Raw genomic sequence first — 16102 nt, 5'->3', positions numbered from 1 at the left:
ACCAACTGCTAGCAGATCTGCCATAATGGTGTGCCTATATGGTTGTTACACCTATTGGTTACGCTCACTGACATCACTCTTACCTTGCTCAAACATTTAAAATGTTTTTTAATGGTTCAAATGTTTCTTATATATACGGAACAGAATTTGTGTGTGTGTGTGCGTCTGCCCGGTATTCTCACATTGTGGTGGTGGAGAGTGCCCTCAAGTCACAGATGACTTATGGCAACCCCTGGTGGGGTTTTCATGGCAAGAGACTAACATAGGTGGTTTGCCATTGCCTGCCTCTGCAACCTTGGTCTCTGTTGGAGGTCTCCTATCCAATTACAAACTGAGGCTGACCCTGCTTAGCTTCTGAGATCTGATGAGATCAGGCTCGTCTGGGCAATCCAGGTCAGGGCATTATCCTCTTGCCCTTCTTCAAATAAAAATTAACACCTTATTGAGCACTACTGTTGAGGATTTATGGGTATGTGCATTTTTACTCTATCAGCCTTTGAAGAAATCATATGGGGTGCTAACCTCCAAACTGTAATGTATCATAATTTGTGACACTTTTATTTAAAAAATTCTTTGGGTAAATTAAACTAGAATTTGTGCGCACAGTTATGCACATTTTTGCCAGTTAGTTTTTTCCCCCTTCCATGTGAAAAGCCAACTATTTCAGTCGGCAGACGGCATTGTGGCATTAAGAGTCATGGAGACTGCAGACTCCTCTCCCGCCCCCTTCCCTCCCTGCAGCCCAAGATTTAACTGGCTTTTCATTTTTTGAGCGCTGCCCAAGTACACAAAAGGCACATTTTTTTTGCAAGTTTCTTTCTGTTGGTTAGACATTTACATTTAAAAGCAATGGTTATTTGTCAGGGTGCCAGCACAGGGAACCTAAAAGCAAAAAAAGTGCTTATGATCGAATCACAAGAACTTACAATAGCAAAATAACTTTATAACAGTCCAGGGGCTGTTTGAACACTGGTGGGCTAAGCAGTGCTCAGGCTCCAGAGGGCTGGCCGTTGTTTCAGAGGCAAATTCTCAATCGGGCAACAGGCCTGATCATTGTTCTGATAGATCTCACAAATTGGAGCTGTCTGCGGGACTTTCAATGTACAACAGCCAATCTGGCCATAGTTTCAGAGGCAGAAGAGAGACTAGCAGACCAATACGAGCCTCCCGTTTTCTTCAGGGACCGATGAGAACCTTGCTGTGGATGTGAGCTGAGGTTGCCAGGTGGTGACACTATTAGTGTGATCATTTAGCCATGTGGGATGTCTGCCATTCAGCCAGAGCACTGAACCATCATTCTCAGCAGGGCAGGAATTTGCTATGAGCAAAACTGGGGTACTTGCAATACTGTCCAGTACTGTACTATATTTATAGAGAAAAACATGACTTTGTAAACAAAAAAGAAAAACCCAGTTCCCGGGACCTGATGTGGACCAAGCATATTAACAACAACAACAACGTTCGATTTATATACCACCCTTCAGGGCAACTTAACATCCATTCAAAGGGGTTTACAAAGTGTGCTATTATTATTATCCTCACAACAATCACCCTGTGAGGTGGGTGGGGCTGAGAGAACTCTGAGGGAGCTGTGACTGACCCAAGGTCACCCAGCTGGCTTCAAGCGGATGAGTGGGGAATCAAACCCGTTTCTCCAGATTAGGGCCCTGCTGCTCTTAACCACTACACCAAACTGGCTAAGAGGCACTGAGGAGGCAAGGAATGCTCAGGGCAGCTGCGTGTCAGTGAAAGACAGAAAGGAAGCGTAGGAGGAAGAAAACTGACCTGCTCAAGCCCCAGTAGCTCGTGTTTTCCTGGTGGGCAGGATATACATGTCCCCCTTTCCTGGATGAACTAAACTTCCTTATACTGAGTCAAGACCACTGGGCCACTCAGCTATTATTTCTTTATTAAAAACATTTGTACTTTTCCCTTCTACCCAAATAGGGACCCAAGGCAGCAAACATTAAAAAATTTAAATCAACATTTGATTTACATTAAATCAACATTAAATCAACAATGTCTGAGAAGGTGGTACTTAAGGTATGCTGGCCCCAAACCATATACAGCACCTTGTATTGGGCTTTGAAGCAAATTGGGAGCCAGTGCAGAAGAATCAAGACAAGAGTAATATGGTCACTACAACCCACTCCAGTAAGTATTTTGGCCACAGCATTTTGTATCAACTGTAGCTTCCAGACAATGTTCAAGGGCAGCCCCACATACAATTCATTGCAGTAATCTAATCTAGACATTACCAGAGCATGTACTAAAATGGCAAGATCTTTTCTGTTCCGGAAAGGGCCACAGCTGGGGGAAAAAGTAAAACAGGTGAAAGGCACCCTGGCAACTGCTGCCACTTGTTTATCCAACAAAAGGTCTGGGTCAAGCAAACCTCCCAAGCTACAAACCTGCTCCTTTAGGGGGAATGCAACCTCAACTAGAACAGGAGATAACCCTGTTCCTGGGAGATAACCCATTTCCTGGGTCAGGCCTTCCTCCTACCAGTAGTACCTGAGATTTGTGAGGATTAAGTTTCAGTTCCTTAGCCCTCATACAGTCCAAAACTGTCTCCTGGCACCTGTTCATGGTTTCCTCAGCCACCCTGGGATCTGTTGGTAGTGCAAGATAAGAGCTGAGAGTCATCCACATATTGATGGCAACTCCACCCAAATCTCAGGATGACCTCTCTCAGTGGCTTTATGTAGATTTTGAAAAGCACGGAGGACCAGATGGAACATTGGGGTTCCCAAGGGGCCAGAGGGCAAGGGGCAGAGCAGCAGTCCCCCAGCACTACACTCTGAAACCTGCCCTCATGGTAAGACTTGTACCACTGCAAAACAGTGCCTCCCTGTCCCAATCCTCAATGGTGGTCCATAAAGATACCATGATTGATGGTATCAAAAGCTGCTAAGTGGTCCAGTTGAATTAACAGGATCACACTATCCTTGTTCATCTCCTGGAGCAGATCACCCACTTGGGCAGATATTACTATTACCTAATCTGCGCACAGCAGAGAAAGTGGTTTCCTGCTGCCTGGGCTTCTTTAACTGGGGATGAACCTCTCTAAAGACCAGAGAGAGCAAATCCATCCCTTGGATTTGGCACCTTCCAACAGCTTGGGCCATCTTGGCAAGATTTAAAGGGCTCTGATCACTTCAAAGCCCAATTAGTCTAGAAGGGACACGTCATTAGGATCAGAGGAGGAAAAGCACCTTCTGCCTCAAGAACTCTTTAAGATACAAAGGGGCAGAGCACCTAAGTTTGTAGTAGTGTGCCTATGTCTGTGGCTCCTTCCAACCCCAAAAAAGTTTGGAGGGGAGAAGATAAAATACAGCTCTCTTGAGTTGGCTCTCGTTGAGTGTTAGATGAGCCTTCTTGCTTAGCAGTCAACACTATGAGAAAATAATGCTCCAGTATTAGTCTGCTGAGCACCAGGGCCTGGTGATCATGTACCTACTCTTCTAGAAGGCAAGTTGAATGTCAAGCTGGGTTTTTGATGCCGCAATCATGTGACTTGTATACCATGCAGCAAACATGAGACAGCAGAATACATTTGAAACCCATTGCTGAATATTGTCTTCAGCTAATCAATACAATCAGCTGCCAAATTGTACTCTTAGAGCCTTATTGTTAGATAACACTTTAATTAATGTAGTTTTGCACAATGTTTATTTATCACTTGTTTAGTTCTTGAAAAACATATTTGTTGTGAAGATAATTTTAGAAATCTGGGGTTGGATCCAACTTGCTTTTCTGCTGGAGAAAAAGGTACGAGAGTATCCCCCTGCCCCCACCACCCAGAACAGCTATGCTGTTGGGAACTGCATGGTCAAAACCGTGTGCGGTGGGGACTGTAGGAAGGAGAAGAACCAGGAGGAATGGGTGGAGAAGTTGGCTGGAGTCAACCCATATTAGTTGATGAACATGTTGGAAGTGGCTAAGACCCGAAACAGACGTGATGAGTTACCTCAATTCAACCTGGGTTTCCTTGCCTCAAGGTCTGACGAGAAGTGTAGGCGTCCTTGCAGGTGCATCGCTGCATTTCTCCTTCCCCTGCTTGCGTGGCCCATCGCACTGAGCGTCACTTCATCTCCCCCCCTCCCTCGTCTGGCCCAGTCCCCGCAGTTCTGGGCTGTGCGGCTTCTGGTGGGGGCCGGGTGAGTGAGGGGGAGATGCAGCATGCTCCGGGAGCCTTTCCTCCCGCTCTTCCGGTGCAGCCCGGTGTTGCTCTGTGGGGGCTGAGCCAGGCGAGGGGGGGAAATGAAGTGACACTCAGTGCGACGGGGGGAGGCAACTCCACCCCCCTCGCCTGGCCCAGCCTCCACAGAGTGACACCAGGCTGCACTGGGAGAGCGGGAGGAAAGGCTCCCGGAGCATGCTGCATCTCCCCCTCACTCGCTCGCCCCCCCCCAGAAGCCGCGCAGCCCAGAACTGCGGGGACTGGGCCAGACGAGGGGCGGGGAGATGAACTGACGCTCAGTGCGACGGGGGGGGGGGAGGCAGAGCATGTGCGACTATGTAGCTCCGGCCACGCAAGCAGGGGAAGGAGAAATGCAGTGATGCACCTGCAAGGACTGCTACACTTCCCGTCAAACCTTGAGGCAAGGAAACCCAGGTTGAATTGAGGTAACTCGTCACGTCTGTTTCGGCTCTAAGAAAACAGGCAATGGATGGATATGCCTGGTTAAAATCCTGTATCTGATATGAACTCGATTGCTTTAGGCAGACATCGCTCTCCAGCTTCAACCTGCTTCCCCCTGCAAAATGAAAATAATGCTGAACCACCCTCCACAGATGATTGTAAAAAAAAATATGTATGTGAAGTGCCTTGAGTATTTTTTTAAAGCAATGTATATTCAAAATCTCTGGTTCTTAAAGAGCTATGAATGATTATGCTGTGATATTTGTTTCCCCTGTAAAATGCAGGTTTCTTTCAGTACAGAATACTGCAACACACAAATGGTTGAAAAATAGGTCACATTAAGCCACACGGAGTGACCTGATTTGTGCTAGATCAATATGTTACCAAGCTGTAGTTGTCACTACAAAGCACGTGTGGGAAAGTCTGCCTCCTTTGGCTGACATCAAAACATGCCACTATCACACAAACGTACACACACACACACTCTCCCTCACACACACCAGCAGCATTTCACTTTGAGATTCTGAAGGCAGCACTTCACCTTCAAGTGCTGTAAAGGGGGACTGAAAGGCTGTGAAAGGCGGAACCCGTGATCCCATCCAGCTGGTTATTTACAATCAGCTGCTTTCAGTTGCTGTGCAGACACCAGCCTCTTCACTTTTGCCCTCTCTTAACTTTGTAATGCTTAACTATGTGAGGTGTAGTTAATGTTTCTTTAAAAGTAGGCCACTAGAGATCCCATGGAGCAATCTGCCTTGCTGAGCTAGCAGTCTGGGCTGCAGGGCAGAGGGGGCGGGAGACATCTCCCAGTGGTGCGGCAGAAGAATCGATACCAGCACAACTGGATCACTTTGCCTCTAACAAGAGAAACAGAAAAGCAGGAACACAGTTATAATGCCTGACACACATAGTTAAGAAAACAAAGCTAAACGGAGACACGTTGGCTTGGCTTTTATTGGAAAGCCTCAATGCGATCTATAGTCATCAAGTTGTGGAAAAAATTCAGGACACATATAAAGTTAGGAAGGCAAATGAAAAGAACAATACAAATCAGACAAAATTTACATTTCAAAATAGCATTAAAGCATTTTGACTGGCTGTGCCTAAAATATTCTTACTCTCATTATTTTCATAGGCAATTATTTTACTTCATAGGCATTATTTTCACAAGCAATTATTTTAATACATTTTTTTTTCAAAAAAAGGTCTTTTGTTTACGTATTTCCCCATAGTCATTGTCTCGTGCAGGAGTTTGTCCAGATTTAGGTTTTCCTTTATAAAAGTAGAAAAAGGCTTCTTACACCTAACTAAGAAATGTAATTGCCCTTCCTCTACAATGCATATCATGAGATGTTAGAAGTTCAGTGGTGCCACAACTCAGGAGAAAGAACAAGGACACATCGAGTTGAGAAGCTTTTCTTCTGTGCTGAGATGTTATACACAGAATTTGTCTGTAGCAGTCTAACCCCACCACATTATTGCGCCTCCCTCGATCAAGAGCTCAGACTCACAGCTCTGGCATGCAATGCTGTTGAAAACTTCTGTGACAGAACTGCAAACACTTAGTATTCCCCAGATTTTAACAGATATGGGCTATTGGAGGGCTGAAAATCAAAAGTGAATTGGCACTTTAAATATAATAAAATCCCAGTTTCTATTCTAAGCGTCAGCAGTGCCATACACTCAACTGAAGGGGGACACAGATAGTTACAGCACTGCAACTAAACTTCAGTCACTTGCTTGACCTACTCATAGCCTGTTTGACAAGGAGTCCTACTGCATATCTGAGAGCACACATTATACTATAGAATCTCAGTGCAGAAAGCAGGTAGAAAACTATTTTTATTCTGTCCACATAACTCCCTCTATATATTTAAGACACATTCTGAATGGCGAATACAGCGTAATTAAAATCAACCACTTTGTTTATATTTCAAAAATATTTTAAAACCCTCTGGGGGTCAATATAGAGCTTACCGAAAGGGCTTTTGTCCAGGAAGAACGGTTTGTTTTGGGATGGGGGAAAGCCCTAAAATTATGCTGTCTTGTTCTCCACACTTCTAAATGACGATGCAAAAATGAACAGATCTGCTTGCAGACATCAATGTAAGGGCAAACGGTGAGTTTTTAAGAACTGACATTATTGTAAAGTTTGATTTTGGGGTGGGATGCAGCCAATCCAAAGCAAGGGAGCACTTTAGTGCAGGATTCCTGGCAAATGCCGATGTCTAAGGTATTCTCTGGGCAAACTTGAAAAATAGATTTGGTTAAAAACTGGAAGCTGAAAAATCGTAGAAGTTTGGAAGAGCAAGTGAATGTTGTGCTACTGAATTAGAGTGCGCACAATGAGATTTGCAGAAATAACACGGACAGAACATAAGCTGTCATAACATCTATAAGACAGAGATGTCCATGATCTATTATTTAAAAAAGAGCTGCCTGGAAGCCCTGCCATTTAGCATGGAAATGCTGCCCTCTGATCTTAGATGCAGGACAGCAGGCTATGGTTAGTCTGTAGTGAGAAATCCATCCACAACATAATCAGGAGCATTCGCTTGTATTGTTTTTTCAGATGTTTCATTACAAAGAGTCAATCCAAACATACTTTTAAAGTTAATTAACGGCCCCATCCTTCTGCTTTGAAGAACAGGAAGGGCCATGATGGGAGTTTTAATACTTGCATCTACAGCCTAACTATTTAAATAGCCCCTCTAAAGTGTCAATAAGCATCTTATCACCTCCAAAGATCTCATTGCAGCTTCAGGGGTGGTTATTTAAATCACCAAAGAGGCATGGGAGAATAGATTTTAATAGTCCTAGTGACCCTTACCTGAACTTAGACCCACCTATATGTGCTCACTAATTGGCTTTATTAAAAGTACAGTAGGTTCTTATCACAGATTTCTTGCATCACGTCCTGTTTAATCCTGAGACCTGACACTGGAATCCGTTTCAAAATGGTTGTGCTTTGGTTCATAGTAAGTTCTGCAGTCTGCACACCTCAGGCCTAACACAGTGGTCCAGTTGCCATGTAATATCAAGCCTCGCTTTGGCTTCATGTGAATGAATCTTGGGTTCAAGTACTCCATGCTGCCTTCCCTCACATGCACCAATTCCCTCCTGTTCATGGCAAGCCATAATAACCAAATTATGGTTTGTGCTTACTTTCCAAATACTGCAAGTTATGATCAAACTGAGGTAACAGGGAACCGTGCTTTGCTGCAAAAAGTGTGTGTGTGTGTGGGGGGGGGGAGAGAATAGGAGCTTATGAGGGAAGGAAAAACCACAGAAGTCCAAGGGTCATTCAGGTAATGCCAAACTGTCACTTGGTTTGTGCCTCAGCCAGCTCACTAAATCAGAGCTAAACCACACAAGACGAATTACACGAGGATGCTCAAGTGACGGGAGTTAGCCGGGGAGCGTAGTTTGAATTTCTCCCATCTACAGAGCTAGCAAAGATCGCTCTTCAGAGGGGTTGTTAATTTCCTCTTTGTCTCCCCAAAGACTCTCTCAATTATTAACAAACCCTCTGAGAAGTGATCTAGCCAGCTCTGTCGAGAGAGGTGAAATTCATACTACGCTTCCTGGCTAACGTTGCATCTCCCTTCACTTGAGCATTCTTGTGTAACACGTCTCATGTGGTTTAGCTCTCAGACTGTACTGATTAGCAAGTAGTACCAACCTACAGTAGCCTGCTGATGGAAGTTTGGTGCTAAAGCTAAAATTCATTAGATTTCCTCTTTCCTTTTTGAACTTTTAAATACTCTCTTTGGTGAATGAGAGGCTTAAAGGTCAGTATATTTGTTCAGTGATTCATCTACTCATGTTACCGGTGCTGCTAGCTTTTCTTTTTTGTCCAATGAAGTGGTGTAATTGTCTCCATACCAAGGGAGACAGAAGTAGAGGCCTTGTCCCTCGTTTCATGGAACTGTGGGCGGACACCATTTTGTCCTTCACATATACCTAGCTGACACCTGAGACATTGTTCTTTTCATTGCAGTGTTCCACTTCCTATCCCACATAAAAAATCCCAACAAAGCTGCAAAATGCACCTTTAGGGCTGGGAGAGGGCAATGGAAGCCCAGCCTATGAAAATGTCTCCCATTATCAGAAGTGGCTTAGTTGCTCTCCCTTCTAGCCGTGAGTTAGAAAGTTATGCTGCAAAGGCAGATGAAGGGAAAGGGCTGCAGGTCTAGCAATCTGGGAATGATCTGTCCTTTCACAAGAATGAGTGTAAGAGAAAAATGCACCATTTTTAAAACCTAATACAAAAATATTAACACTTCTGTCAGTTAGTTATACACCGTTATATCTCTACAATATAACTCTTTATACTGTACAGCTATAACATAACAAAAGGTGCAATTCCTTTAAAAAAATTCACACACTGCACATTTTTATCATTTTATTTTAAGTATAAACCTTTTTTAAACACTTTACATAAATTAACTCCTCTGAGACTAATATTTGATGTACAGTAAATTGTAATTCATATAAAAATCCATAAACAACTTGTCTCACATAATTTACAAAAAAAATCAAGGTTTCCTTTGCTTCTCTGTGACAAGGATTCCACTTGCCATTCCCGCCCCCCCCAACCCCCAAGGCAAACCACATTACCATTGTAAAATCCATTATTAAATTCCCATTGTAGCATAAATTGCTTGTGCCAATGTCCTTTTAGAAAGCAGCACAGTTTAAAGCCGTCAGGGTGTTCATAAACAAGAGTTTTTTTGCCCCCCACATATTAAAATGAACAGAGATATATACCACATCCTATGCAGAGAGAGGAAGAGATCAAGAGAGAGAGAGGAGAAGAGAGATGATTTCTTGTAGGCAAGGTCAACAATTTAGTAATATTTGGAAACACCATATGGGTCTGTGCCTCAAGGACTAGGCAGCCTGTTCCAAACCCTTTAGGCCTTTCTTTTTAATACTTTCAGTCCAACTAGAGTGCAGCGATATGCATATGTAAACATATTCTTTAAAGCAGATCACCTTTAAGGTCATTCAGAAACAAAACCCAGTCTTTTTTCCCCCTACAGTATCATTCTTCTGGAAGGCTCTCTCTTCTTTGTAGAGTCTATTTAGATTGTGCTACAGAAATAAAATCTGAGCAAAGATGTACATTTAGGCTCAAGTAGTAATGCAGCAAAACCATTTGGTCTCCCTCTTAGAAGACACCGGTACAGAGTCAGTCTCTTTGGCAGCCCAACTCAACCAGTGTGTTACCTCTTTCCAATCTCACTTTGCCTAAGGAACTGTATATTGTTAGCGCTGTCTGCTAATTCGGGGTATTGCTCCACGGAGAGTACATAGTACCCATCATATCCTTGGACTTTTCCAGCACTCAGTAGCTGCCTCTTTTCCCCTTCGGTCCATAGTCTGGCACCTTCCTCTCCATCTCTCACTCTTTGCTGTTCTCTGGCCCAGGCATTGGATAAAGCCCTCTGCCTAGCCTGCTCTAATATCCGTGCCTTTTCCTCGTCGAGAGTCATGCCATAGCGGACATGAAGAGCCAGTGCACCATATTGCATTTCAACATCTGCAAACCTACGAGTCCTGCCATTTACTACAGTGGTGGACTGTGAAACGGTGACATTGATGCCGTTTTCCAGGGCTTTCCGGCCACTTGTCAATCTCAGTGTGCCTAGGTCGCTCTCTGGTGAAGTGGTCTTTATGAAATAGTGCGTGTCCTTTCCTTCAATCGTGAAATGTAAGTTCTCCAGGTAGTATGCATTGTTCAGAACAGCTGCCACTTTGATACAATCCTCGTTTGCAATGTTGAGCACATTAGTTTGCACTTTGCCTTGATTGACAGCGAGCATGACCCCTTTTCCAATCAGAGATTTTACGGTTGCAAACCAAAGCCATGATTTCTCGCTGCCGGACCTACGCTTGCTGATCTGGATTTCTGCCATCTTTCCCAAGGACAAGAAAGCCTTTGCTTGCCTTGCCACTTGTTGTTGGACTCCAGAAATTGGCTGAAAATAAGAACAGGCAAAAGTTTTACAAACCACATGTAGCTCCTTGACTCCAGCCATCATGACAATAGGCAGGGTTGCCAGCTCCTGGTTAGGAAATTCCTGGAGATTTGGGGGGGGGGGGTGGAGCCTGGAGAGGGCGGGGTTTGAGGAGGGACTTCAGATAGCTATAATGCCATAGAGTCCACCTTCCAATGTAGCCATTTTCTCCAGGGGAACTGACCTCTGTCACCTGGACATCAGTTGTAATTCTGTGAGATCTCCAACCACCATCCAGAGGCTGGCAACCCTAACAAAAGGACACGGTGTAATTGACAATGCTGAACCCACGCACTGGATTATAGTGTTAAAAATGCTACTGTAATTGATAATGCTCGATTTTCTCATTTTTGTCTCTTTGAGAAATTCCTTGCACTGGATGACTCCAAAGGAAATGGGGAAGCTTGTATGTAGAACATTGTTATGTTGATACTTAGCATTTACATTGGTTTTCATATGTTAATTAATGCATATTGAAACCGGTTATGAAAAGCAGTAACATGAACATTTTATAGAAGGGGAAACGGTGATAGTAAGGTCAATTAGCTTGCTGAATGCTACAAATGTAAATGGATGTCAAATCAGGGGCTCAGCTAAGATTTTTTACTAGCCCTACCTAATATTAATCTTTCCATAGTAACCTAGAAAAGATCTTTCAGGGAAACAGCCTTGGAAAGGATTCCTACCCCACCCCGTTCATGGTAGTGTAAGATATACTGATGAACTGTGCCGTAGAAACTCAAGGTTATAAAGCTTACTGTTGGCTTTGGCCAACTACCTATTGCTCACCCTAACCTTCAACACAGAATTGCTGGCATAAAGGAATGTGTTAAGGAGGGCAAACAATTTGTATCCTAAAATTATTTCTATTGTAGAAATTATCAAGAAAAAGATCAGATTGGATCCTGCCATTCTAGTGCCGTAACAGCAGTTCCAACTGCAAGATGGCCCTTCCGTGGTGGAAGAAAGAAGATCAAATTCTGTTTATTGCCCTTTCTGCTGCAGGTGTCCACTTCCTTCCCCTACTGGTACTGAATCTACTGACCCAGAGGGGCACAATTTAGAAGTGGCACAGAAGGCTGCAGTGGGAGGGGAAAGGGGGGGGGAGTTGCCTTCACCTAGCACAACTCGGCTAGTGTTTGTTAAGATCCAAGTCATTGTTTCCCATCACTATCCTTATTTGTTCCCTTGGCTCTTTTTAAATACCATTTCCAGCTTCTGCAGTACCGTTTACTTTCTTTATGCCCTCCATATATTTGGATTTGATAGTACTTTCAGTACAGACCCACCTTTCACATGTCTGTTGTAAATAACTAAACAAACAAAAAAGAATGCATATTCTTAGGATTTCAAAGCAATCCGATAAAACATACATCTCTGTGCTTGTGTTGTTGTTAACACGAACGGGTGTGCCAGGGATGAAATAATGCAGGTGGGAAAGATTGATGCCAGTTGATCTAGAAGAAGAAGGGTGGGAGAGGATAGAACCCCGCCCCCCGTCAGCACATATACAGCCCTGGCACCTGCTTCTGTATATGCAGGACGGGATATTTGTACTGACATCTTTAGTGACAGTGGCGTGAATGTGGTTTCTGTAGTGGCAACACAGCTTGGGAAACCAATACAGAGAACGGGAGTCTGTGTGTGTCAGATGTGCAGTTGTTCTGACTCTTTATATTAACAACTTACTGTGTTTCAGAGATCCTTTCAAACAATCATTATGGGTTTACCACTTATTAAAACTTTCACACTGCTTTGCTGGTAACTAAAAATTTGATGGCATGTGGCCTTCTGCTCTCCAAACAGTTAAGATTTATAATCGTTATTTTCCTAAATGGCATATATAGCTTTTCTGCTTTACATTCCATTATTTTCTTTCATCTTTCAAAACTGCTACATATTTCTGGTCCATTGTAGATTTCCCCCCACCCTCCAAACCAAGATATTCTATAGCACCTGGAGTTTGGGCTCCATATAATGGGTTTTACCTGAGGTGATTTCACATTCAATATTTTATCTTCACCTATAAAACATAGTTAATATTAAAGAGAAATAAAATTGTACTGGTGCTTGGTATACATAATTTATGTCACCTGGTCTTCTGTTTATTTCACAGTCTATTTTTTATTACAGTGTTCACATTCTGCCTTGAGGCAGGGTGCTGGAACAAATGCAATCTCCATAGTTTCTACTAGGAAAGTTACAATTCTTAAAAGAGGTACTATTATTTATTGATTAATTCTCCCTCCCTCTCCTTCTTTTAGTCTACATTATAGAAAGAAAATGAGGAAATGTTGCAATTCAGATCTGATACTTCACAAAGGAGCAGAATTAGCATCTAGGCAAGGAAGGTCTTTTGGAAGAACCCCCTCTCCAGATCTTTACAATATACAGTTTAATTTTTTTTAAATGTCATGTAGGCCTCTGGGGATTACAGTGCTCAAGCAGAATACTGTTCTTTATTCAATTGGGTTACAATTACATTTTCATTTTTCCTTACCGGTACATCATCCCATTGCTGACTCTTCACAAGTTCGTAAGAGGGCTCGGTTAAATCAAATTTGGGCACAGGGAAACCAGGAATAGCATTGTGCAGGTGGAAACCAAATGTCACTAGCCAGCTGTTAACATCTACAAAGCAATTGTAAAGAAAGAAAGAAAAGCATCAGATTTTCTCTCCATTTATTGAATTTAATGTTGTAGAATCTTTATTAATGTCAGTTGAGCTGGAATCTGTGCTTTGAGAAACAATTAAATATGATTTGGTGAGATATCATAGTCCTTCTCAGATGTTACAATCACATGTACTGAAAGCCCACCAACAGCACATAACGGAACATGTGCTACCTGCAATTCATATGATACATTCAGTCATCGTGTTGTGGGAACAGCAGCAACGCACATATTTACCATGCATGCACATCCTGATTTACGTGCGTACTGACCGCTGTATTTTTCAGGGCTCTCTGGTAAATACACAATTTGCCCCTGTGCAGACAACATGACAACTGCACATACTGAGAGGATGACAGGTAGTAGGGTTGCCAGCCTCCAGGTGGTGGCTGGAGATCTCCTGGAATTACAGTTGATAGGCCATAGACATCAGTTCCCCTGGAGAGAATGGATTCTTCGGAAGATGGATTACACCCTGCCGAGGTACCTCCTCAAATCCTGCCCTCTCCAGGCTCCACTCCCAAAATCTCCAGGAATTTCCCAACCTGGAACTGGCAACCCTAATATGCTCTGATTATGCATGGCTGGATAAGCTCCTGGTGATTGCAAGTTCTGAAAAGGACTCATAACAGTGTTGTATCCAGGCTGCACACGGGTGAGGTCAGCAGCGGCCCGTACACGGGCTTTCTCTGTGGTGGCCCCTATCCTGTGGAATGACCTGCCCGAGGAAGTCAGAAGAGCCCCCACTCTCCTGGCTTTTCGTAAATGATGCAAAACCGAACTATTCAAAAAGGCTTTTTACTCAAATGGGAGGGCTGTAAGGGGATTTTACATTGAATATATGGGATAATGAGAAGGGGTAAACAGATATCTCGATGAGATATACTATACATGATATATGACATAAAACAATGGGTTAGTAGATCAGACTCTATATATAATATGATATGTGGCTGTGTTGTGTGGTGATGTGTGCTGTGCTACATTGCTACATTGGTGGCATAGCATACAACATATATATATATATAATATATACTGTGATATATACTATATTGATAGTGTATTTGATGGAGTATATGTTGAAAAGAAAAGAAATAGAATAAGTTTAAAGTAAGAGAATGGGTGATCTTTGTTATATATTATATTATATTAGTATGTTATATTGAGTTGAGATATACTATATTGATAGTAGGTTTGATAGAGGTTATGTAAAAATAAGAATGTGCTTAGAATAAGAGATATTGAATTAGAGTTGGTAGGGAAATATAAATGAAATAGATTTAAGTAATAAGAAGGGTTAGGGGTTGGAAAGCTGTTGGAAGTCAATAGGGAGGGGGGAGGAAAAGGGTGGGGGTTAGAGCAGGGGGCAAAATGGGATTATTTGTGTCAAATTTGCAAAATTTTCTTTGTTTTACCACTCACTAATAAAAAAATTTATTAAAAAAAAATGGGAGGGCTGTATCGTAGGGAGGGGGGGTCTTAGATGCTTCGCTAATGAGTTAGGGGCCGTAGACTTCATCACTATATTGCATTACATATTATCTGTTGCTTTAAATATGTACTCCTATGTACCACCAGTGCTCCATGTTGTCTAACGTCAGTCCTAGAATTGATTATGTTCTGCTTCAGTATTTTTTCTACTCTGTATTGGATTCTTGCTAATATTATGTCTTTTAAACTTGTATCTATTTACCCTATGGCATAGTTTATGGAAATTTCCTTGATACTGATTGTACTAATCTCATACTGTGTAATATGCCTTGAGTCTCAGTGAGAAAGGCAGACTATAAATGACATAAATAAATAAATAAATAAAAATAAATAGTTCTGCACTTTTCTTTCCTACACTGCTACCAAGTCAGAGAATTTAATCCGCATGTCCCTTTTTAGTATGGAAGTGTACATGTGGCTCAATTTGCAGCCCTGGTTTGTTCTGCTGGACTGTAACTGCAAGGACAGGATCAAATCAAGTTACCGTACTAGATCAGTTTTAACAGCTGATGTTAGTGCTACATAGTCTAGACCATTTTCTCAACTCATTCACTAACAGGTGGTCTACAGTGTAGCTGACCATCCAGACTATCTGTTCAGTGGCCAAGCACAAACAGATCCTAGCCAAACAACTCATTCAACTTTCCGATATGTACAAGCACCTAACAGAATGGCTGCTTTTAGACATTTACTGCATCTGCCGGTGTTTCTGTTAGATGACATAAACCTTAAAATGAAATTATGTTCATGGCACATCTTGCACTTTGGAACAGGTATCATATATCCCCATACCCATGGCACCTTTTTCAAACGAAGGAACGGTTCTTCAATATAGTGAAATGGGCCCAATTTGCCCTCCTGCTACATGCTCCTTGGTAAATACGGTAAGAGTTTGCATAAAGGATGAGGTGGCAATATCGATTTTGTGAACCCTCCTCTGTTCACAGAATCCAAGCCACTAAACAGAATTATTCCTGCATGTGAAAAATGGAAGTTGGAAGCATTATCCATGGAAGTTTGACATTAAAACACATTGAAGCAGAAGCTCCAGGTAAGTAGATCTGTGTCTTGCACTGATGCTTCTGCTCCGAATGTTCTCCATAAAAAGAAGAAGAAGAAAAGATGGCAGGGCTGCAGGAATTAAGGAACAGCGTTTTCTATTTGATATACAAATGAATACTCAACCAAAAATAGCTAGTGGGAGTGATAGCATATTATTTTTCATACTGATAGATGAAGGCTTGGAAACCTTCCTTTTACAAAGATTATC

General features: G+C 42.5%; 1 protein-coding gene across 1 annotated transcript in view; it reads right to left on the bottom strand.

Annotated features, from left to right (window-relative positions):
* Positions 1–9036: 9036 nt before the first annotated feature.
* LOC129336562 (teneurin-3) overlaps positions 9037–16102 on the bottom strand; it is a 208115-nt gene continuing 201049 nt past the window's right edge. Inside the window, exons 24-25 of the mRNA XM_054989724.1 lie at positions 13169–13299; positions 9037–10629 (exon numbers count right to left, since the gene is read on the bottom strand). Of these exons, the coding sequence (XP_054845699.1) occupies positions 9874–10629; positions 13169–13299 (887 nt within the window). The 3' untranslated portion in view covers positions 9037–9873. The remainder of the gene's footprint in view (positions 10630–13168; positions 13300–16102) is intronic.

This window comes from Eublepharis macularius, chromosome 10 (assembly GCF_028583425.1).
Source record: "Eublepharis macularius isolate TG4126 chromosome 10, MPM_Emac_v1.0, whole genome shotgun sequence".
NCBI lineage: Eukaryota > Metazoa > Chordata > Lepidosauria > Squamata > Eublepharidae > Eublepharis > Eublepharis macularius.
This window is presented reverse-complemented; position numbering and strand designations above follow the sequence as displayed.